The following is a 26,329-nucleotide window of genomic DNA, read 5'->3' as shown; positions in this document are numbered from 1 at the left end:
AGATACAGGTACAACACACACACACAGACACACATACTCACAGGCACACACACAGGGACACACAGACAGATACAGGCACACACACACACAGGGACACAGACAGATACAGGTACACACACACACACACACACACACACAGGGACATACAGACAGATACAGGTACACACACACAGAGACACACATACTCACAGGCACACACACACACAGGGACACACAGACAGATACAGGTACACACACACACAGGGACACACATACTCACAGGCACACACACACACGGGGACACACAGACAGATACAGGTACACACACACATAGACACACACATACGCACAGGCACGCACACACACAGGGACACACAGACAGATACAGTTACACACACACAGAGACAGGCACACACTGACACAGTCACACACACAGACAGGCACACACTGACACAGACATACACACACATACACAGACAGATACAGGTACACACACACAGACACACACACACTAACACGGACACATACTCTCAGAGACAGACAGACACACGCACACAGAGACAGATACAGGCACACACACACACAGAGACACACAGGCACAGGCACACACACAGAGACAGACAGACACACTCGCATACACAGAGACAGACACAAACACACACAGACAGACACGGGTACACACATACAGAGACACACACACAGACAAAAACAGGCACATGCACAGAGACAGACACAGGCACATGCACATAAACGTAGACAGACACACACACACAAACAGACACACATACACACACTCACACAGAGACAGACAGACACACACGCAGAAAGACACATGCACACAGACACAGGCACATACACACTCACACAGAGACATACTCACACAGAGACACAGGCACACACACACTCACAGAGACACACTCACACAGAGACACAGGCACAAATGAGAGAAAGACTGCGACATGCACGCGCACAGAGAGGCACAGTCACAGAAAAGTGTCTGGGAGATAGACACAGACACGCACACACAGTCACACTCACTGAGAGACACAGGCACACTCAGAGACACACACACAGACAAAAGAGAGAAAGACAGATATATACAGATAGAAAAGGAGAAAGACAGACTGATACATACGAAAAGTCAGAGACAAGAGAGAGAGGCACAGAACCAGTGAAAAAAGAAAGACAGAAATAGAATCAGAGAAATAGAGACAGGGACAGAGAGATACAGAAACAGAGAGAGTCAAAGAAAAGAGAGAGAAATAGAGGAGACATGCACAGAAGACAAACGTGCACAGAGATGCATAGAGTCAGAGAAAAGATAGCAAGACAGAGCGAGATACAGATATAAATCGACACCCATACACAGGGATAGAGAGAGAGAGATACACACAGAGTCAGGGAGAGAGATAGAGAAAGAGAAAAACAAGTTCCGATAGAGTCATTTCAGAGAGATTTGTAATCAGTAAAGGAATCAAGGCAAGAAAGGGGTGGAAAGGCAGGAATGGGAATAGAGAATTATCAGATCAACTGCAATCTCACTGAATGACAGCCTCAATGGGCTAAATGGCCTACTTCTACGAAGTTTCATGGACGGAGGGCACGAGAGTGACAGAGAGAGAGATAAAAGGACAGACAGAGTGATGGAGACAGACAGTAACAGTCAGAGAGAAATAAGGAGAGACAGAGAGAGAGCACAGAGAGACGCAGAGAGTGACAGAGAAATATCAGAGACTGAGAGAGACAGACAGACAGACAATGAGAGACAGAGAAAGAGATGGAGACAGGGAGAGAGAAAGGCAGAGATAGAAAGAGAGAGAGAGGGAGACAGATAGAGTCATATTTGAGACAGATTTTTAATCAATAAGGGAATCAAGGGTTATGGGGAAAAGGCAAGGAAGTGGAATTGAGGATTATCAGATCAGCCACAATCTCAATGAATGGCAGAACTGACTCAATGAGCTGAAAGGCCCATTTCTGCTCCTACACTTTATGGATAGAGACAGTGAGAAGACAGAAAGATTAAGAGAAGGAATTCGGAGGTAGATAGATAGAGAGAGAGAAACAGACAGACAAAGTCAGAGGCAGAGAGAGAGAGAGAGATCAAACTCTTAAAGAAATATTGCAGCAGAGATTTGCGACTGAACAGGTTTGGATTAAACATCAATCATTTTACATTTCCAAGACCTTTAAGCCACTGTGACTGTAGTGTCCAGCTCAGGCAATTTATGATCTCTGTTTGTTTCTTTGCCCGGAAATCTCAACAAGGAAGAGATGTGAGTGCTATCAGCATGGACTGTCCAGTTTGCAAAGCAGCATCTGACCTCTCCCTCAGATCATGAACCCTGCCAGGAAACTAAGATTCCCTTCCCCAGCAATAATTCTGAAGATGGGTCTAGACCCAAAACGTCAGCTTTCCTGCTCCTCTGATGCTGCTTGGCCTGCTGTGTTCATCCAGCTCTACACCTTGTTATCTCAAAATATTAGCACAGTCTTTATTAAAATAATGCAAATTCCAGGGAAAGAAAACCAGTCTACTCATTTCAAGGGGATGGTCCAGTGCAGTATTAATCAAACACTAAAAGTTCTGCAAGTATTCAACAGGTTTGTCAGCCTCTGTGAATGCAGGGAGAGAAGATCAGTGTTTCAGGACCTGTGACCCTTCATCTGAATTCTTTCTCTTTCTGTCTCTCCACAGAGATGGCGAGACCTGTTGAGTGATTTTCCAGCATTCTGTTTTTCAGTCAGATCTCCAACATTGGCGATGTTTTGCACTTTGTTTTTGTTTATTCATTTTGTAAATATTGTACATACCTTCACTTGATAGCAAGACTCTAACAAGATAACATTTGGCCCTTAGCACCTTCAAAATAGCAACCTGGCCTTAATCTGTTTTAGGAGTGAGATACAGGTAGATTTTTAAACCCAAAACAGTCACTTTTAAAAACTGTTTTCCTTACAAAAGAAACACATTGTTAAATGATTACATACTGATAGTTTATCAATATTGCATGGCGATGAGTTAGTAATTAAATAAACGGGTGCTTTACAGAGCTATGGATGGTCACCGTTTCAAAAGTCCTTGTGCATTTCAAACTTTTTAATTATATCATTTATAAAGATTTAACACAATGGCTTTCACATTTCTAGGCTTCCAGAGAACCAGGTTCTCTTATGACCAGTTATTCAAATAGATTTTTCAGAATTCACCTTTTGCCTTTTATTTCAGCTGTTTACAATCAGCTTATGTCTGCTGAACATTGAAAAGGATATGAATAATGCGTTTATACAACTGCTACATTTTGTTTCCCTTGTGGACTGAATCAACACTCTTAAAGTCTAAGTTTGCACATAAATTTTATAAAGCCCTGTGTACAGTATTGGATGTTGTATATTGGTGTTTGTACAAGTGTGTGCTGTGACAAGTGTTGTATGTTGCTGGATGCTCTTTACACTTGATGAGAAGCTGCACTCCATTTGGATGTTGTATATTGACAGAAATTGTAAAGTGATGGATGGTATATAGGGCTGAATGTTGCATTGTGGTGGATGTTGCATGTAGATGGATTTTGTACAGGGGTCAGAACTGGATGGCAATGGATGTTGGATATTGTCCAGGGGTTGGCAAGTACAAGGGTAGATGTTGTACACTAGATGTTGTGCAGTGCTGGATTCTCATTATTATTTCCTTTTGCCACAGATATCTAGCCATTGTGCATCCCCTGAAGCCCCGAATGAAGTACCAGACTGCCTACGTGCTGATCGGCCTGGTGTGGGTTGCTTCTCTGCTTATGGCCATCCCCTCCGCCTACTTCACTGCCGAGACCACCATCCCACACTCCAGCTCACAGAACAAGATCTTCTGTGGGCAGATCTGGCCAACAGAGCAGCAGGTCTCCTACAAATCCTACTCCCTCTTCATCTTCGTCCTGCAGTTCCTGGGTCCCTCGCTGAGCATGGGTCTCTGCTACACCAAGATCTCCCGAGAGCTGTGGTTTAAGAGTATTCCCGGGTTCCAAACTGAGCAGATACGGAGGAGGCTGAAGTGTAGGAGGAAGACTGTGTTGGTGCTCATGGGCATACTGACAATTTACATCCTCTGCTGGGCTCCCTATTATGCCTTCACCATAGTTCGTGATTTCTACCCCACGCTGGTCTTAAAGCAGAAACACTACATTACAGTCTTCTACGTTGTCGAATGCATTGCCATGAGCAACAGTATGATCAACACCATGTGCTTTGTCACTGTCAAAAGCAACACCGTGAAATACTTCAAGAAGATGATTCTGTTAAGGCTTAGATCCACTTCTGGTGGCAGTAGCAAATCAGCCCAAGACCAAGATCTGAAAACAACTGGGATTCCAGGGTCAGATGAAATTGAGCAAATGCAATTCCAGTAGAACCTCCCGATGACCTGGTGCATCTGTGAGGTTTACCCATCCCATTCACAGTGTGTTCAGGGGGACTGGCGGTCAAATGCTACCTTGATGTCAAGGCTGGTTGTGTTCGCCTCACCTCAGTTCTTTTGTCCATGTTTAGGCTAAAGCTGTAATGAGGTCCCTGTGAGTGCCTGATTGAACATTATGGAGGAATTCTAACTCTCTGTGGAATTGTACTGTACCTGCCCCGAGTAATAGCCCAAGCCTCTGATCCTTATGGTTCATGCATTCTAGTGAAAGGGAAGAAGAATCTTAGAAACCCTACAGTGTGGGAACAGGCCATTCAGCCCATCAAGTCAATGCTGGCCCTCCAAAGAGCATCAAGATCCAACTCCCTACTTTATCCCTGCATTTCCGTTGGCCAGTCCACCTAACTTGCACATCATTGGGCTGTGGGAGGAAACCGGAGTACCCGGAGGAAACTCACGCAGGACATGGGGAGAACGTGCAAACTCCACACAGACAGTCACTCGAGGGTAGAATCGAACGCCGGTCTCTAGCGCTGACCATTGTGATGCTCCGGTAGTGCCCTTCACTGGTAGTGATTCGATACTCTTTGTAAATATTGGTCCAAACAACCGTCAACAGGAAGTAGGACCAGCTGCTTGGATGCAAGTGCTGTCTGTATGTGTTGTGTTGTGTCAAGAATTCCTCTTTTTGTTCGTGTGTTGCTCTTCCAGGCCAAACTGCAATTGTTGTTTATTTGTGTTTTGATGTATTATCAATTCAGAAAAGTGGTTACATCGACTTACCCCAGTGCTTCAGCTCAACAGAGAATGCAGTTCTGTAATTGTACTCATTATCTCCTTTATTACCAATAACAGCAAATATTATACAGAACTTATGTAGTTGAAGCAAAAACGTGAAGAAAAGAATTATGATGAAACTGATTGGTTTAGTGCATTTACTTACATAGATTTCTTTTTAAAAAAACACAATTCAGAGAACACATCTTGTAACTATTAGCAGCAACTGATTATTTAATGAGATATTCTGGTTTGGAAATTAAATGAATGAAAATGGCCAGAGCAGATGCAAGGAAGGAAAGATTTTCCTTGAGGGATGTTAAAGTATGATCATTGCTCATGACAAACGTTGGAGATACTTTATAGGTCTGACGGCTTCTGTAACTAGAGAAGCAGTGATGGGAGGGTGACCTTCAGAAGGGAAAAGTTTGAATATGACAGGTTTTAAGCCAGGATGGAGTTGTGAAAAGGAACAAGAGGAAAGTCTGTGTTAGTGATGTGAAAAAAAATGTTTTTTAATAGGATATGGGGATTATTGTTGCAAGGGCCTGGATTGGTGGCTCAGTGGCTAGCACTGCTGCCTCACCAGGCTCCCAGGTACGATTCCACCCTCAGGCAACCGTGCAAACTCCACATAGACATCCTCCCTGTGTCTGCACATGTTTCCTCTGGGTGCTCTGGTTTCTTCCCATGTCCAAAGATGTGCGGGTTAGCTGGATTGGCCATGCTAAATTGCCCTGAGTGTCTAGGGATAGGTGGGCTAGCCATGGGAAATTCAGGGTTACAGGGACTGGGTGGGATGCTCTTCAGAGGATCAGCATGGACTCAATGGGCCAACTGTTTCCACACTGTAGGGATTCTACGAAATTGCAACTTGATGCATTGCTTAAAAATAGCAGAATTGCAGTAATGAAAGGAAACTAATAGAAAGAGGGAGGGATGGTGAAACTGAGGTCATGATCTTAATGAATGGAGGAAGAAGGCACTGGGACTTTACATTCTAATGCTGCTGTTATTTCATGTGCCATTAATGATGCTTTTGTTTGGTTTTATCTGGAAACATGATACTGACTTAAACCTGTGTAATGTAAATATATGTGTGTGTGTCTGTGTATGTGTGTATAAGTGAAGGTTATGGGGAGAAAGCAGGATTAGGCAATTGAGTTAGACAATCAGCCATGATCGTGATGAATGGCGGAGCAGACTAAAAGGGCCGAATGGCCTCCTCCAGTTCCTATCTTCTATGTTTCTTTGTACGTTTTAATGTTATTTATTGTAAGTTTGGGTTTTTGGTTTGTGAGTTAGTAACATGTGGATTTCCTGGGTATCTGAAGTTAATAATTAACTTGTCAGTATTTCTGAAACTATGTTGATTTCATTTATTTTTTTTTCTTTATTCCTTCATGGGATGAGAGCATTTATTGCCCATGCCCCAGAGGGCAGTTAAGAGTCAACCACATTGCTGTGGGTCTGGAGTCACATGTAGGCCAGACCAGGTAAGGATGGCAGTTTCCTTCCCTAAAGGACATTAGTGAACCAGATGGGTTTTCCAACAATCAACAATGGATTCATGGACATCATTAGACTCTTGATTCCAGATATTTATTGAATTCAAATTCCACCATCTGCCATGGTGGGATTTGAACCCAGGTCCCCAGAACATTATCTGGGTCTCTGGATTAACAGTCCAGCAATAATACCACTAGGCCATCGCCTTCTATCGCCTCAGGTTTTGAGCTTTAGCTTTAGAACTATTGGGCTGTTGTATACATTAGGAAAGCTTTACAACCAAACAAGATAAACAAGTTCCTATTTAGAAGGTCAGGAAATGTTTCTTAAAGCCTAAGTGAAACACTTAGAGAAAGATGTAATTTTTCAAGTTTTATGTTACATTTATAGCAGTCCTGTGAAGTCCTAGGAATAGGATTGCTGTGTAGAGTTGTGTTCCCGAGAAAGAAAACTTATACAGTGAACTCAATTATCTTAGAGTAAACAGGTAGTTTTAATCCAAGACCAAAAATTTTGGGATGAAACCCTGAAGAGGTTACTTGAAGCTAGGTACATTTAAGTAGGTGTACGAAAGCTCCAAGAACGATCTATCCGCAGTTCCAATCAGAAATTTGGAGTGATGAGCAACTTAAACCTGCTGAAGTGTAGATGCAGGGACTCTGATGTGAGATTTGTATGCGTGGTATTTTGGGTAAAATGTGCCAAGGGTGTGTTTTGGGTATTATACAAAAGCTATTTTGCTTCTTTTCAATTAATAAAGGAGCGTTTTAGAATCAATAGGAGCATACTTTTACTGTGTGGTTAAAAATCTTTGAGTTTGTATTATATGTGGATTGTTTGGTATATTCTATTTTCTCTTCATTTCTTTTAGAATAAATTTCTTTTTTACTGTTAAAGCAAAGTCTGCAGCATTGTGTGCTTATGTTTCAACAAGGGACCACTTGGTTAAAACCCAGACAAGTCAAAATATGATGTATCAAGCCAGGTTCCTGTGTGGGATTGGACTTGTCCAGTAATAACCTCAGCTGGGATCACAACAAATAGATGAGTTGGAAGGAAAAGTACCATGTGGAATGGTACCATTTCATAATCATCATGTGTCTTCATTTTGAGTTATACAATCCTTAAATAAATTTGATAGCCCAATTTTGGTGGATTCACTTGTGAAAGCAAGATGCTAAAAATCACAGTTGTTATGTTGCAAAAGGAGGCCATTCAGTCTATCATTTTTTTTCTATTCTCTTGTGGAACATGTACGCTGCTGTCTGGGTCAGCATTTGTTTCCTGTCACTAGTTGCCCCCTGAGAAGGTGATGGTGAGCTGTCTTCTTGTCAGCTGCTACAGTCCACGTGCTGTAGGTTGACCCACAATGCCCTTAGGGAGGGAATTCCAGGATTTTAACCCAGCGGTGGTGAAAGAACGATGATATATTTCCAAGTCAAGATGGTCAGTGGCTTGGAGGGGAACTTGCAGGGGGTGGTGTTCCCATGTATCTGCTGCCCTTGTCCTTCTAGATGGTAGTGGTCGTGGGTTTGGAAGTTGCTGTCTGAGGGTCTTTGCCTGCACTGACCCTCCTACTTTGTACCGAATTCCTGTCTTTTCCCCATAATCCTGCACATTGCTGCTATGAATACAGAGAGTTCCCACGACTTCTGATGGAAAACTAGTTTAGAACTCATCATTTGGAGATATGGTTGTACTCTGTCAGTGGAAAATTTTGTTATCATGGGAAAGGAGTGGTTTATAATTCCCTGAAGACCACTCAACCCCAGATATTATATAAACTTATGTTTGGTAAATGTTTCAGCCTTGGGTTTCTGCTTCTTTATCATGTAGAATGCAGCCAAGGAACTTTATTGCTTCCAAAGCATTTAACCTCGCTGTAATTGTCTCCTCCTACTGTTAACATTAGGATGAGTTTTGTCAAAATCAACTGAGGTTAATGTTGCAATCAATTGAAACCCTGCACTATTCATTCCAACAAGAAAACAAAAATGGAAGACAGAGTGTCTTTTCATCCTCATTGTCTTCTCCCCATGTGATTCTGACTCGAGGAAATGACAGTTTCCAACCATATGTTTCACTGCCCACCACTGGAATATTGAACCATTAGCTGAGTTAGAACAAAAACAAATATTCAGTTTCATCCCACTGGTGTAGCTCACTAGAAATCAAACCTTGCTATTACTGGTGTCCTCACAAAAGTTAAAGGTTTTTAAAAGCACTCAAAATTCTCCAATTTAACCTTCTTTTAGACCCAGGTCTAGAAAGCATGGGCCAGATTTCTGCACTTCACAAGAATTACTAGTTATTACAAATAAGTAGTTTCTAGATACAAGTAAACATATTATGAACAGTTAGCATATAGCTCTAATAGCTAAATCACTAACCTCCCTTATAAAACTTTCCCCACACATACAGGCGTGTTACAGATGGAAGGGAAAACTGGGAAGGCAGTCAGTGGTCACTGTCTGTAGGGTTTGCTGAAACAATCCTTATGGCTTGTCAGGACTTGCTGTTGGCAATCTCTTTTTATCTCTCCATACTTGCCCAGCAGGAGACAAAGACGAATTGGTTCGCAACTTATAACATCTCTGATTTATTCATTAAAATTGAAGCTTGTAGAGACTGTTGAAGTGAAATCAACTGGCTTTCTTCAGACATTGTTTTACTAATTGCTGAGAGAAGGGCGGAATCTTCTTTTCCAGAGGTCCCATGGCTTCTGACTAATCATTCGCAACCACAAGCTGTTCAGCAACCTGGCAGCCAATCACATAGTTGTTGGCAGGCAGAAGGCCTTTGTCATTGACAGTTGGTCATCGCTCCACAGACCAATCAACTACTTGTTGCCGGTCAAATGTTATTTTGTACGCATTCCTGGTTCCAGCTTGTCTGCAGTAATCTTCCCCCATTGGTCGAACAAACAGCTGTGTAAACAACACCGTCAATGAGAGCTGGTCACTTGCTTTTAAAAGGTGTAGCAATCCCTTCCACAATCCATGATTTTAAAGCAGTCCTTTTCCTATTTCAGTCCACAATCAAAAATACGGGAAAATAAAAAGATGCAGTTTTTAGAAATGAAACGACCATAGGTCATTTTTTTCGTTATCGCTATGGATGTGGCACTTGGGTGGTAAACTCAGCTGGCAGATGGAGTGGAAAATGAACATAATTTAATGAATTACCTCAAAAGTACATTCCAAAACTTTTAAATCACTTATTAGCATGCTTGCAGGTGAACACATAGAAAGGTGTCGTGATCTCGTTGTTTAAGTCCATTAAGATTTAATTGTGCTGGTCTATCTTTGCATTTTCATTCTCAACAACAATTCTGAGTGTTACTGTAATTAATTTCTACTGTCTATCAGTGTCAACAATCTTCCTCCTGGGATTCAACTTACACAGTACATAATCATACCTAACAACAGAATGCATTTAAAAAGCTTCGACTACTGGGAATGATCCCATTAAATGTCTGAAAATCCAATGCGGAAGCTACAGCTGGATCAGATTGCAAACAAAAGTTGAAATAACTCCACAGAGGCTCGATATCCCATCACCAAGTCATCCTTTCATTTTGTTTATTCATTCACGGGATGAGGGTGTTGCTGGCTAGGCAGCATTTATTGCCAATCCCTAATTGTCCAGAGGAGGGCAGTTAAGAGTCAACCACACAGCTGTGGGTCTGGAGTCACATGTAGGCCAGACCAGGTAAGGATGGCAGTTTCCTTCTCTAAAAGACATTAGTGAACCTGATGGGATTTTCTAACAATTGACAACAGATTCACAGTCATCATTAGACTCTTAATTTTGGATATTTATCAAATTCAAATTCCACCATCTGCCATGGCGGCACCCTCAGAGTGAGCAGAACCCCTGACTCTCCTGTTTATAAATTTATTTTTATTAACCTATTTTCCCAATCAACCTGATCAGAAATGTTATGACACCTCTGGAGCAGGTGGGACTTGAACCCAAGCCTCTCAGTGCAGGGGTAGGGACACTACCACGGTGCTACAACAGGGATATTAAATTATGGAATTCAAATTGCACCATCAGCCATGGTGGCATTCGAACCCAGGGCCCCAGAACATTATCTGGGTATCAGAATTAACTAAATCAGAAATCACATGCCACCAGGTTATAGTCCAACAGATTTATTTGAAATCACAAGGTTTTGGACTGTCACCTCCTTCGTCAAGTGAAGTGAGAGTGAAGCACACAGACACAGAATTTATAAGCAGAGAGATCAAGGAAAGAGAGATCAAAAGATCATAAAAATGGTGTGAGTGGAGTGTCAAATAATAAGTCTCTGCAGGTGGTCAAAAGTGTCAGATGGTGTGAGTAAAGTGTCAACAGTTGAAGCCAAGGGATGACCTATAATCTGATTAGGCGACGTAGAGAAATAATTACAAACAATTAAAAAGAAGGTGGTGCTGGATGTATCTCTGCAAGACATGTCAGATCATCGACATGGATACTGCCATCACAGATGGGAACACCACCCACCTGTGCATGGCAGATACTCATGACTCAGCCAATGTTGTCCATCTCATATTTACAGGCAAGGATGCCCTGAGGCATGGTATATGCAGTCAGTACGACAGCGGATGAATGGACACTGCGCAACAATTGCCAGATGGAAATGTTGCCTCCCAGTCAGGGAACACTTCAGCTGTCGAAGATATTCAGCCTCCAATCTTTGGGTAAGTATCCTCCAGGGTGGCCTTCAAGATACACGACAATGCAGAACTGCCAAGCAGAAACTGATAGCCAACTTCAGTACCCATGAAGATGGCCTCAACCATGATCTTGGGTTCATGTTGTGCTACATGAGACCCCCCCCACCCCGCCACGCCACACTGTTCTGTATCTGTAAAATCTTCCTTACTGTCCTATTTTGACACCATCACCTCGGTAAATTGTTATGATCTCTCTTCCTTAATTAGTTTGTACAGTTTTGGATTACTTGTTACTTTGGTTAGACCCTCGGCATGCAACTCTTATACCTATCATGTTATTCCAGTCATCTGGTTGGTCTCCAGTACCAGCTTATTTTTAATTTTTTTGTAATTATCTCTCTGCCTCATTTAATCAGATCATAGGTCATCCCTTTGCTCGCTTTTCAGCTGTTGACACATTACTTAAACCATCTGACACTTTTGATTACCTGCAGAGACTTATTATTCGACACTCCACTCACATCATTTGTATGATCTTTTAATCTCTCTGCCCTTGATCTCTCTGCCTGTAAATTCTGTGTCTACGTGCTACTCTTTCACTTCACCTGTTGAAGGGGCGACACTCCACAAGCTTGTGATTTCAAATAAACCTGTTGGACTATAACCTGGTGTCGTGCGACTTGTACTTCATTCACTGCACAGGAACAAGCAGATTCTCAGAGATAATTCTGAACCATTACAAAGAAGTCAGAAACAAGGAAATAGGTTTATTTCAAGTTGAACCACATCAATTTTATTTATTGTTACGTCTTTCTGGAGTAGCACACTGAAAATCAAGCCCAGCTATTTTCTGGAGTTGTCAAAAAGAGTTTTAAAAAGAATGCAGAATTCACCAATTTCCCTGTCTTTCAGACTCAGGTTGACAGAAAGCACAGACCAGATTTCTGCACTTAACAAGAACGATGATTTATTACGGATAAATAGGTTGTAGCTATAGATAAACAATAATGAACCATTGACATATAACTCCACTACTCAAAACTCTAACCAACTTATATAAACATCCCCTACACACAAAAAGAAATTGGTGATCATGGTAGAGGGAAAGCAGTTCCATGGTTCCTGTCCACAGGGTTCAGAGAATTCCTACAGTGTGGAAGCAGACTATTTGGCCCATCAAGTCCACACCAACTCTCCAAAGAGCATTCCACCCAGACCCACTCACTACGCATAACCCTACATTTCCCATGGCTAATCCACTTAGCCTGCACATCCCTGGACACTATGGGCAATTTAGCATGGCCAGTCCACCCTAACCTACACATCCCTGGACACTATGGGCAATTTAGCATGGCCAATCCAGCCTAACCTGCACATCTTTGGACTGTGGGAGGAAACCAGAGCACCTGGCAGAAATCCACGCAGACACAGGGAGAATGTGCAAACTCCACACAGACAGTTGCCCAAGAGTGGAACTGAACCTGGGTCCCTGGTGCTGTGAGACAACAGTGCTAACCACTGAGCCACCATACTGCCCTTGCTGCTCCTGGATCTTCCTTCTACAAGTTGGCAGACACTTCAAACGTGGAATAACATGCATCTTGCTAACCATAAGAGATTTTTCTAGTCAGACCAGGAAGTGATTTTCCTTTACCACACCAGATCAAGCGGGTCCTAGAGCTTCCTGCGGTTAAAGATGATGGAAGCAGCAATCTTCAGCATGAGCAGCAGTTCATAAAGTGGTATGAGCTGGTCCTGCTCATACAATGGAGGGCTTTAAATTCAAGGAGTCAATAATCATGGGGCGGGGGGTGTGGAGTCGGGGAGGGGAATGGTGAGGCTGTCAAGAAAGTGGAGCTGAGACCATGACCACATCCACCATGATCTCAATGGATGGGGAAGCAGGCTTGAGGGACTAAATGGCCCCCTCCTGCTCCTGACCCATATGTTCCTATGAAGAAAAAGGGGGATTGCAAAAAAGCTGTTTTACAGAAGAAATTTTAAAAATCATCTGGTACAATTGCAAGGAAGTCTTCCACTGTGCTTAAAGTTCATGATTTTTAGGGATGCAACCCAAGTCTTTGTTAACATGGACAAGTTGGGCTGAAAGGGTCTGTTTCCATGCTGCATGTCTCTATGACTCTGACTGAGTGTTGAAGCCTATCATGGTTGGAAATGGAGAGTTTTTTTGTCCTCCTGCCCTCTTTTGCCTCACCATTGGCAGCAGTGATTTCAACCTCACTCTCTTCACCTCTGAATCTCTTAGTGTCTCTATCTTCCTTTATATTTGCATATTTCCCTTTGTTTATCCAGCTTCCAGTCATGCCTTTTAATACCTCCTTCCTTGATCCAATCTTTGCAATTTCTTACATCTCCTTGGACCATTGACAGCCTGATCTATAAATGCAGTGTTAATGTTCGTGTTGAACCATGCAAGAACTAAAATAAACTTGCAGTTAAATAGTGACTTTCAAAACTGCAGCATGTTCCAAAGCACTTTACCAAAGTCGGGTGAATGGCTTGTTTGCAGCGCAGAGTGATGGTTTGAGATCAGTTTGTGTATTTACTGAGGTTTCCATGGAGGGTTTGTCTCCTACAACCCACCTCCTGCCTGAGGTGTAGTGACTACCAGCTAGATGTCTCAGCCTCTCTCTCTTTTTGTCTGTCTTTCTTTCTCTAATGAAACACCAGACTCTGGTAACTTTCACGTCACAGCCAATGAAGCGTAGTCACTGCCATGGCAACCAATCTGTGCACAGCAAGCTTCCACAGACTGCAGTGTGTAATGATGCTGTCACTTTAAAAATGTTATTTTGTCCTGTGTTTTTGTTTTGAAGAGAGGTTGTGAAGGTAAAAGTGCCGAAATGGCTACTGAAAATGTCTTAAGTAAATAACTTAGGAGGCCTTTAGGTTTTTTTTAAAACAGTTGTAACAGTGGAAAAGGAGTAGCCAGCTCTCACAGATCAGGCTATCTAGGTTTTTTTCTTAGCTGGTGTAGCCAGAAGAGTGGAAAGCTTCAGTGAATGATCCCTAACTGCTACTTTCTCTGAAATCTCTCTTGATGTTGTTTCCTCCTGGATTGGAGAACTGCATGCAAGAATCTGTGTCTGAATTTACCTTTTTGTCAAGGGGTATGTTTATGTGATGTTACTATATTGGAACAGTTCATTGGTAACACGTACTGTATCTATTATTTGGTTAAGTTTTACAAGAGTTAAATTATTCTAGATTCCTCTTTCTTTTGTTTGTATTTTAACTACAGTGTTTAAATAAATTGTGTTTTGCTTAACATTGAGTAGTTTGACCAGTCGCATCGCATCTGGACATGCACTTCAAGCTGCCTTTAAAATAAGAAAAAGTTAGGGTCTAGGCTACCTCCTTAAAATATTTTGAGGGGATCTGGTCTGGTCCATAACAAGCATGATAATGAACTTATGCTGAACTGCTCTCAACCTACTGAGAGTGCAGTGGACAAGCTGCACAAACTTAATGTTCTGAGGAAGGATCACCGGACCTGAAACATTAACTCCATTTTCTCCTTCACAGATGCTGCCAGACCTGCTGTGCTTTTCCAGCAACTTTGTTTTTGTTCCTGATTTACAGCATCCGCAGTTCTTTTGGTTTTTATGATAATAAACTTGTAGCTTTTTATCTATATAGCTTGATTGAGGGATAAGTATTGACCAGAACTGGAGTGGGGGGGTGGTGTTTGGGGGCAGAGAATGCTGTTGTTCCTCTTTGAAACAGTACTAAGCAATCCTTTGGATCTACTTGACAAATCAACTGGGGGCTCATGCAGAAGACAGGCTCTTTGACAGAGCAGCACTCCCTCTGTACTGCACTGGAGTCACCCTCGATTTTTGTGTATGGTGTTCAGAATTTTCAGAATAACTCACTTGTCATTCTCCTGAATATCCATTGTGGGTATTTTCTTTTCAACCAGAAACGCACATTAGAAATATGGTCATTTGCTTTTTTCAAAGTTAATCAAGCACAATGCATTTGGAAATACCTGACATTTCTTCCAACCGACAAAGCTCTAAACCAAGAAGATAGAACTGTCCCTGTGTGAAATGTAGTTTGAGGATGAATAGTTGAATTGATTCACAGCTCCACATGTACTTCGCTACATTTCATCAACACTCTTAGTGCCAACAGTCTTATGTCGCAAGTTCATCTCCATTAAGAGCTGAAATGGAGAGCCAAAAAAGTTCAATGCACAACTAGCAGAGGATATTGTTGAAAGAAATGCTTTGTATAGCTCACAATAAATAATCCACTTTCAATTCATTTCATAAACTATTGCCCTAAACTAAGGGATAAATGTCCCTTTGCATGTGGAATGATGCCTATGCAGTATATTTTCCATTCTTTACCTATACTTCGGTTCAGGGTATTTAGCCACATCTCTGTCTCTTGGCAGCATGCAACACTTCATATTACAAATGATATGTGAGGACATCAATTGAAATAAGCATGAGGTTCATCTGCTTTTTCTTTCACATCGTAGTTGAACACCATCAAAAATGATAAGCAACAAAAGTGGATAATGGCCTGTTAGGCAAGCTCCCAAATAACAGTTGGTGTCCATGGAACTGTGAGGAGAAGGCAAGACATATACTTGGCGAGGAATGAAATTAAACACCAGGTTTCCAGGCTATACACAGGCCAATGATGCTAAACTGAACTGCTCTCAACCTACTGAGTGCAATGAACAAGCTGCACAAACTCCTACCCAATGCAAATGGAAATGGCACAATGGCCGAAATGTTTAGTTGGCCTGCTATAGGAGAGGGTGAGAAAGGATTTACCGGGGTTTTGCAGGGAATGGAGGGTTTGAGTTATAAAAATAGGCTGGGACTTGCTTCACTGAAGTGTAGGAGGTTGAGGGGTGACTCTATAGAGATTTATAATATCATGAGGAACATAGATAAGGTGAATAGCAAGGATTTTTTCCCTAGGGTACGGGAGTCCAAATTAAGATGGCATATTTTTAAGGTGAGAGGAGAAAGATTTATAAGCGACCTGAGAGGCAACTTTTTCATACAGAGAGTGGTGTGTGTATGAAATAAGCTGCCAGAGGAAGTGGTGGAGGCTGGTACAATTATAACATTTAAATAACATTTGGACAGGTACACGAATAGGAAGGGTTTAGAGGGATATGGGCCAAACACAGGTAAATGGTTTAGTTGGGAAACTTGGTCGGCATGGATGAATTGGACTAAAGGGTCTGTTTCCAGGCTGTATGACTTTATGACTCTGGCAGTCCTCAAACATACATATACACGCATACACACACACACGCACACACACATATACATATATACACACACACAAAGACACACATACATACACACACATATACACATACACACACACATACGCACACATACACACACGCACACACACACACACACACCTATACACACGCACACATGTATACACATACACACATACATATGCATATATATAAACGAACTGGAGATGCTGGAGATCTGAAACAAACAAAAGTAGAAATTGCTGGAGAACCTCAGCATGTCTGGCAGTATCAGCGGAGAGAAAACTGACGTAACATTTCAAGTCCAGTGACCCTTCTTCAGAACTCAATATATATATATTTATACATAGTTATATAAAAGAAAAGGAGGATTTAGGAAAACCAGGTGCTCTACTAGAAAATAAAATCTTTTTCAAAATAGAGTTTTCATGTTGATGTTCAATCGGAAGCTACATTATATCGAGGAGTCAACTGTCACCATTGCTCCAATGATGATTGCTCGCTGCTAAACATGCACACAACATTAGGCTGATTTTTAAAAATTAAAAACTTTTTCAACACTTTAACACTGATGTATAGTTGCATTAAAATTCTTCTTATTAGTAGATTTTGTTAAAATGTTTTTATAAGAGATATTGCTGCTAGTGCAGATTCTCCTGGATACCAGCAAGCACAGCTTATATATATTTTAGGAGACATTTCTGTGGAGACAGTAACACTGTCACTAGGCTAACTCAGAAGTCACACAACACCAGATTATAGTCCAACAGCTGCTCCGAAAGCTTGTGATTTCAGATAAATCTGTTGGACTATAACCTGGTGTCATGTCACTTCTGACTTTGTCCACCCCAGCCCAACACCGGCACCTACACATTGTCACTGGGCTAGTAATCTAAAGGTCAGTTTAAGATATTTTCTAATCAACCTGTTCAGAGATGTTAGTACAGGCTGCTGGAGCAGGAGGGACTTGAAACTAGGCCTTCTAGTCCAGAGGTAAAGGCACTACCATTATATGACAACCGTCCCCAAGGGCCAGCTTTAGCTCTGGGTTCAAATCGCATGTGGCAGCAGGTGGAATTTAAATTAAATTATTTAATCTGGAATATAAACCTCATGGATTAAAGATGTCTCGATCATTGACTGTTGAGAAAAACAATCTGATTCAGAATCATAGGTCTGTTATGATGCAGAAGGAGACTATTCGGCCCATCGTGCATGCACCTGTTCTGTTCCCTTGTGCCCATCTCCCACCTTTTCTCCATATCCCTGCACACCATTTCTAACCAATTAACCATCCAATCTCCCTCTTGAATGCCTCAATTCAACCTGCCTCCACCACATTTCCAGGCAATGCATTCCAGACCCTAACTACTCGCTGTGTGAAAAATGCTTCTCTTATTTCGTTTGCATATCACTTTAATTCATTTGATTCACTATTGTTCTCCAGGGAAAAACAATATGCTGGCCTACATGTGACTCCAAGTCATATGGAAATGGGAATGAATCTTAACTGCTCTCTGACACAGTCCTTGGAAGCAAGTCCAAGGGCAATTAGGGGCGTGCAACAGCTGCTATCCTTGCCAATGATACACATGGAAGAATAACATATGTTTGATTAACTGCCTGGGGCAGAATTCATGCATTATTTTTGTGGGCAAACAAGGCTCCTTGGAGTATATGGGAGCATGCCATGATATGAAGAAAGGAAAACTTTGAGCAACAGACCTCGAGATGAGCTCTCTAGTAACATTGCGACAGCAAAGTGAAAAGGGGCAAAGGGAGAACACAAAATATTTTGAATGGGAAAAGAGAAATAGAAGGAAGTAAAGTGATCCTTCTTGTTTGAGTATTCCCTGTTTCTCCCTGAATTTTCAGGCATTCCCGAAGTGGAATAAAGCAGAAAATGACACTTTCTCTCACCCTATCCCCTACATTAGTAACCCACAACACCATTTGCAACGTCCTGACACAAAAAGCATACAATCTCCAACCCATAAAGCGACATGACAGAAAACTAAACTGTTGGAAATACTCAGCAGATCTGGCAGCATCTGCAAGAGACAAAAAGAGGGTTAATGCCTCAAGAGCAATGTGACACTCTCCTGTTTGTATTTCGTATTTCCAGTACCTACAGCATTTTGTCTTATGTTATAGAGCGACACAGTACTTGGAATGATGGGATGGCCAGTTGCTATAGAAATAGGTTGCACGGCAATATCCTGCGAGGAAGGAAGATTACAACCACTTCCCAATTTACAAGATAGCACCCACTCACGAATGTTCTTTGAAGTGACCCAGCAAATCCTTAAGTTGTGTCCATTGCCACCGTCTTGGGTTATAAAGACAAGTGTGCCCATCTCACTCACTGCAAAAAAAAAGCAAGGTCAGCCAACCAAATGAATAAGCACAGAGCAGATATAAAATTACAAGTTTTCTTTAAGGAGATTAGAACTGTTCAAAGGCCTTCGAGTGCATTCACACTAATGTACAGTTGTAGAAAGGCTTCCTAACTTTTATACTCCATCCCTCTTGCAATAAAGGTCAACACTCCATTTGCTTTCCTAATCACTTGCTATACTTTTGTTATTCACTCTCGGGATGTGGGTGTCGCTGGTTTGGCCCAGCATTTATTGCCCATCTCCAGTTGCCCCTTGAGAAGGTGGCGGTGAGCTGTCGTCTTGAAACACTGGAGGTCATTTGTTCAGGGTCTTCCAAAGTGCCCTCGGGGAGGGAATTCCAGGATTGTGACCCAGCGACACTGAGGGAAGGGCGATGTATTTCCAAGTCAGGATGGTGAGTGACTTGGAGGGGTAGTCGAAGGGAGGGTATTCCCCTGCATCTGCTGCCCTTGTCCTTCTAGGTGTGGGGGGGCCATTCCAGGTCTCCCTGATCTGGAATGAGGCCGTGTACTCAATGGCCAAGAATTTCTTCAGCTATCGTAACTGGAAAGTTAAAGAAGTTTTTATAGCTTTACTGTTTCATTAGGTGTGGGCGTCACTGGGCAAGGCCAGCTTTTGATGCCCATTCCTAACTGCCTTGAACCGTGTGGCTCGCTAGGGCTATTTCAGAGGGCAGTTAAGAATCAACCACATTGCTGTAGGTCTGGAGTCACATGTAGACCAGACCAGGTAAGGACGGCAGTTTCCTTCCCTGAAAGACATTAGTGAACCAGATGGGTTTTTCCTGACAATCAACAATGGATTCACAGTTACTACCGGACAGGCTTTGCTTTGATTCTGGATTTATTTATTGAGTTCAAATTTCAACAATCTGCCATGGTGGGATTTAAACCCATGCCCCCACAGTATTAGCCTGGGCTTTTGGTTTAGTGATCCAGTTAGATTGCCACAATACCACCACTTCCCAAATTGCACCTGAAATTTCCTGGGAATCTGGATGAGCATTAAAATTTGGTATAAAACAAGCAGTGATAATCTGGGCCTGGAAAAATGGAAAACTTACATCACATTCTTTTGTAAAAAATGTTATTTGAAGCAAACAAATAACCATTGCAAGCAAAACAGAAATGCAATCATAGAAGCCTTCCCATTATTAATGGAACTCAGTGTGATGTCTTCATAATATTGAGAGCACAAATCTCCGGTGGGGGGGGAGAAATTTATTTCTAATTTCTAAAAGAGTCGTTTCGAAACATCATGCTGTTCTCAAATGGTTAGGTGTAAATTCAGTTCCATTCAGGAAATCTACATCCATTGTTGTGCATCTGTCTTTGCAGCCCACAGAAAGGGCCTTTAGATTATAGCCACAAGCAGACAATAAATCATTTCACTGTTTCACACCCTTCTCATTGGTGTATTCAGCCAAGGAACATATCTCTAATGTACAGTAGACCGTATGAATGCTGTAGAGCTACATAAAAGGCAAAAATCATTTGCTTCAAGCCATTAAATCTCTGATTTATCTTCTGCATATGAAATGTTAGATAAGCTGATAATTTTCAAATATAAACTGGGCGGCTTTCTGCTCGCTACGTGCTGTCAAACCTTTGATTTGTCCCCATCTATGGCACAGAAGTGTAATTAATTTAAACTGGTGACAATTAATGTCTCTCTGTGTGTAATGAAACTGGAATGTTCCCACCAATTAATTTTCTGGACTTTAGTGATTAGGAGGGAGGTGTTGTCCGTGTTAAAAAGTGATTTTGTGGAATGTGGTCATCGCTGATGGGGCCAACATTTATTACCCATTTATAATTGCCCTAGAGAGCAGTTAAGACACACTACTGTGGGTCTGGAGTCACATGCAGGCTAGATCAGGTAAGAATGGCAGATTTCCTTCCCGAAAGGACATTAATGAATCAGATGGGTTTCTACAACAGACAATGATAGCTGTCTTAGTCATAATCACTGGGGCTCACTTTGATTATAGATTTTTAAAATCAAATTTAAATACCCCCAGCTTGGTTGAAGGAATTTGAAGCCACATTCCTCCCGAACGTTCGCCCATCCCTCTCCCCATCTTTCCCGCGCTCCTCTCCCTCTCTGGCCCCTGTCTGAACCTGGATGTCTGAACTATAACCTCTATGACAATCCCATTGCACAGTCTTACAGTCATAGAGTTTTACAGCATAGGATGAGGCTCTTTGGCCCACTGTGTACATACTGGTCAGCTAGTCCCTACCTACACCAGGAGATAGCAAGAACTGCAGACGCTGGTGTTAGAGTCAAGCTGGAGGAACACAGCAGGTCAGGCAGCATCAGAGGAACAGGAAAGCCGACGTTTCAGGTTTAGACCCATCCTCCACCACCTTCTAAGACAGAGAGTTTCAATTTCACACAACCCTTTGCGATGAGACTCCTAAAATAAGCTCTCTACTCAAAGCATTCCCTTGGAAAATGGTTACCAGGAGGACAGAGGAACCCTTTCATCTGCATCTGCAAAGCCTGCTTGAAATAGTGCAGCCTCTCCACTGACCCGTGGGAATCTCTTGCCCAAGAACCCTCCCAAACTGGAGAAGGAACATCTGTAAAAATGTCAGCTGTTCATGTACCTTTCAGTGTTGTTTGCTGCTTGTCTTTGTGTGGATTGACTGTGTGCTGCAAAGTGCAATGAAGTAGTTTTAACAGTGAAGTGTTAGACAGGCGTAACAAATAACAGATTTTAAAACATGTTGGTCATAACAAGGGAGATCAATGTTGAGTTAAAGCTTTCTGTGCAGTGTAAGCATGTTCAAGCTAAACCTTAACAATAGTCATTCCTCACAAGCCGGGATTTAGAAAGCTATTTAAGTCAGGGCAGCATCTGCAATCAATATTTTGGTTTAACACAACAATCATCAATCATTATTGCAAAAAGCCTGCACAAATCTTTTACCCTTCATGCAGCAGGATTTCCATCAGGAGTGGCATGTGGTCAGATTATGCTGGGCTGGGCTCTTCCCACTCTCTCGCTCTTTTACACACACACACTCTCTCTCACAGACACAGGTTCACTTTCTCTCACACACACACTATCTCTCACATATGTTCATTCTCACACACTCACTTTCTCTCTCATTCACACACAAACTCTCTGATAGACACACATTTACTCTCCCTTTCTCACACACAGGTGTTCACTTTCACTGTCACACACATGCTCACTCTCTCACACACACACTCATTCTGACAGACACATGCTCTCTCATTCTCTCATTCTCTCTCTCACACACACACACATACATGCTCACTCTCGCACACACACTCACTCGCATGCTCACTCTCACACATGTTCTTTCTCACATGCATGCTCACTCTCACAAACACACAATCTCTCACTCACACACGTGCTCACACACATGCTCCCTCACACACATAGGCACACCCACACCCTCACACACACACACACTCATACACACTCCCTCAGACACACAGATTAACACACACACTCACATGCACACACTCTCTCAAACACACACATACACAACGACACACACACAGACACACACACACACTCACATGCACACACTCTCTCAAACACACATACATACATGACACACACAGACACACAAACACTCACTTGCACACACTCTCTCAAACACACACTCATACACAAAGACACACACACAGACACACACACTCACATGCACACACTCTCTCAAACACACAGAGATATGCACAAACACATACACACACACTCACATGCACACGCTCTCAAACACACGCAGATATGCATAAGCACATACACGCACACTCACACACACATACAGTCACATGCACACACTCTCTCAAACACACGCACACAGACACAGGGACACAGACACGCAGAGATCAAAACATTTCTGGGTGTAAAGATAATCCAGGGATATGGCTGTAACATGGACCTCAGCAGATTTAACGATGGCAATGCCATTGAACATCTTGGGGTATTGGTGAGACTTCCAGTTGTTGGAGATGGTCATTGTCTGGCATTTGTGTAGCACGAATGTTACAACTTATCAGCCCAAGTCTGAATGTTTCTCAGGTCTTGCTGTATGGGATTGTGAACTACTTGCATATCTGAAAAGTTGTGAATAGTTCTGTATATTGTGCAGTCATTGCCAAACATCCCCAGCTTTCACAGGAGGGGAGGTGGAAGTGATGATCCTGGCAGAACACAAACTGAGCATCAATGAGCCCAGCACTGTTGCTAACCCCTTCTAACACTTTGCTGATGATCGAGAGTAGACGGATGCAATAGTAATTGGCCGGGTTGGATTTGGCCGGGTTGGATTTGTCCTGCTTTCTGTGTGCAGGACATACCTGGTCGGGTAGATACCAGTGTTGTAAATGTACTGGAACAGCTTGGCTCGGGGAGCAGCAAGTTCTGGAGCACAAGTCTTCAGTACTACTGCCAGAATGTTGTCGGGTCCATAGCCTTTGCAGGATCCTGTGAATTCAGCTGTTTCTTAACATCACATGGAGTGGATCGAATTGGCTGAAAATTGGCATCTGTGACAGTGGGGACTCAGAAGGAGGCTGAGATGGATCATCCACTCCACACATCTGGTTGAAAATCGATGCAAATGATACAGCGATAGCAAGAACTGCAGATCCTCTGATGCTGCCTGGCCCGCTGTGTTCCTCCAGCTCCACACTGTGCTGTTGCAAACAATACAGCCTTTTGTTTTGCACCAGTTTGCAAGGGGGCCCACAGCATTGACAGTCTTGGAGCTTCTTACTCTGATTAAACTTTGTATCTGGTACTATAGGACAGGAAGACTGAGCTACAGTCTGATCAGTGGGTTTTTTTTCTTTATTCGCTCAGGTGACTAGACCGCATTTATTGTCCATCCCTAATTGCCCAGAGGGCAGTTAAGAGTCAACCACATTGCTGTGGGTCTGGAGTCACATGTAGGCCAAACCTAGTAAGGATAGTAGTTTCCTTCCCTAAAGGACATTAGTGAACCAGATGAGTTTTTCCCAACAATCGATAATGTATTCATGGTCATCATTAGATTCTTAATTCCAGATATTTTATTGAATTCAAATTCCACCAGCTGCCATGGCAGGATTCGAACCTGGGTCCCAGAATGTTATCTGAGTCTCTGGATTAATAGTCCAGCAATAATACCACTAGGCCATCATCTCCCCCTGGTTCTGGTATTATTTAGCTCTATCCAAAGCATAACAATTTCAATTTGTAGCATCCACAGTGCTGTAAGGAAGGAAGTTCAAGGATTTCAATCCAGCGACACTGAAGGAATGGTGATATATGTCAGGATGATGAGTGACTAAGAGGGGAACTTGCAGGTGATGGTGTTCCTGTGTATCTGTTGCCCTTATCCTTCCAGGTGTTAAAATTTGTGGGCTTAGAAGTTGCTGTTAGAGGAGCCTTGAGACAGTGCATCATCTAGACAGTCTACACTGCTGTTGCTGAGCGTTGGTGGTGAAGGGAGTGAATGTTTATGGTAGTGGCTGAGGTGGAGAATCAGCAATTGTTATTCATCTGTGTTCCCTTAATGCATGAGAGTTTACCTTATAGAATATACCTTATGTTTTCCATTAGCGAAGAATTGTGTATTCCGATATTTTACTTTAATTTAGATCAGTTTTAATGGTGGCTAATAACACAGATGAAATTTATTCAAACCAAAATTAATTTTGCTTCTAAGGACTACCTAAGGGCAAGAGGACAAGTAATACTTAGGAGGCATTAGGTGCTTTATGTAGGCTACTTCCTACCAATTAGATTGCTCAACAGATTCTAATTTATTTTTTACACCTGCAAGCCATTTAGAGTTAGCAATAATATTATTGTTTGTAATTAATAAAATGCCAAGTTTAACTCACAAGCTGTGCTATATTTCACATGTAATTCATGAAGTAATTGCATTCAATTCATCATCATTTTCAGACATTCAAATCCAAACTTAATTTTTCAATTTAGAACTCACTTTTCACATTCCCAACATGAAATACTGTGGATGCCGGAGATCTGAGATAAAAAACAGAAATTGCTGGAGAAACGCAGCAGGACAGGCACAATCTATAGAGAGAGACTCAGAGTTAATGTTTCCAGTCAAATGGCCCTTTGCCTGATTTAAAGGTCAGCTGGTGTTAAAAATTATTGTGTATGGGCGCTTGCTTTTCTCCAGAACTCAGAGTGTTGCTGAAAGAAGATACATTTTATTGATATTTTTCATCTTGCAATATTCAGGACAATTCACAAGAAATACCAAACTAAAGGGAAAATGACATTTATACAGCATGAGAGGAGAGTGCTGTTTGATTGGCAAGTGGGCTCAGAATCGTAGAGGTGTTGTCTTGGAGAATGCACCAATTAATGATGACCCGTTATCCAGACACAACTATTTGGGAGGGTGGTCGAGGATATAAAGGACTAGCTGCTGCATTGGAAATTGCTGCCTAGTTTTATTTCAAGGCAGCTGATGTAAATGGGATGGCAGGGACTTAGTCGAAGAGAGAAAAAGTCGTAACATTGGGCATGCAGCCTTGTATTCCCAAGTCACAATGCTCTGCCTTTTCCAAACAAGGAAGAAATAATGAGAGTTTCAAATTGCCTTGATGATGTACAGTGATACTAATAGTGATGTTCACAGTGATCTATCCAGGGTGTTGAAGCATAAACATGCATCCTGAAGTACCATCAAACAGAAGTATTACAAATGTGGAGCTTATAATGCAAACACATAAAGCAAATTATTAACTTTAAATGGTGACCAAATTGTTAGCACATGTTCTGCTTCCGATACTCCCACATCACTGAACCTTGCATTACCCTAAAGTCAATACTGTGCTTTGACTTTTGCATGTGTTTTGTCACCATTGCTGTAACATTAATTTATAATGTAGTTTATAATGGTCTCAGATGTAAGAACTTAGCAAAGTAACACTAATGTCACTCGAGCACAAACTCTGGTCACTTTTCTGCAAGATTGTGCACTTATGACACACCAAAAAAAAACTTCCAGATCAGGTATATCTCCAAATATTTGTCTGACTTATTTTTTCTCTTTACATGATAAATTGGCAGATTGTTGCCACCATCAAATTCAGCAAGGCAGAGATTAGCTTAGACAATGGCCTCTCCATGTCTCCTTCAGGTTAATAACTCTGCTTTCCGCGCTGACATTGTGCTGACTTGCTTCCTTTCTTTCTGATTTATTGTTACTCTCTCACTCACACTTCTAACAAACAGTGTGTCTAAAGAAACTTCTTATTTGCAGTCACTGTAAAGGATGATGTGTTAACCCGG

General features: G+C 42.0%; 2 protein-coding genes across 3 annotated transcripts in view; one reads left to right on the top strand and one right to left on the bottom strand.

The window, feature by feature from the left end:
- Positions 1-4,379, top strand: part of LOC109916379 (prokineticin receptor 1) — a 5,169-nt gene extending 790 nt beyond the window's left edge. The window contains exon 2 of the mRNA XM_020516089.2: positions 3,680-4,379. Within this exon, the coding sequence (XP_020371678.2) occupies positions 3,680-4,379 (700 nt within the window). The remainder of the gene's footprint in view (positions 1-3,679) is intronic.
- A 14,405-nt stretch (positions 4,380-18,784) lies between these two features.
- The window catches only part of aplf (aprataxin and PNKP like factor), a 229,812-nt gene continuing 222,267 nt past the window's right edge, over positions 18,785-26,329 (bottom strand). Inside the window, exon 14 of one of the 2 annotated variants that reach the window (XM_048601430.1) lies at positions 18,785-18,998. Coding sequence is in view for 1 of the 2 variants with exons in the window: in XM_048601433.1 (XP_048457390.1) it covers positions 18,996-18,998 (3 nt within the window). In the remaining variant the exon portion in view is untranslated. The remainder of the gene's footprint in view (positions 18,999-26,329) is intronic. The other variant, XM_048601433.1, reaches the window with a different exon arrangement.

This window comes from Rhincodon typus, chromosome 9, assembly GCF_021869965.1.
Source record: "Rhincodon typus isolate 14 chromosome 9, sRhiTyp1.1, whole genome shotgun sequence".
In the NCBI taxonomy this organism is placed as follows: Eukaryota; Metazoa; Chordata; class Chondrichthyes; order Orectolobiformes; family Rhincodontidae; genus Rhincodon; species Rhincodon typus.
This window is presented reverse-complemented; position numbering and strand designations above follow the sequence as displayed.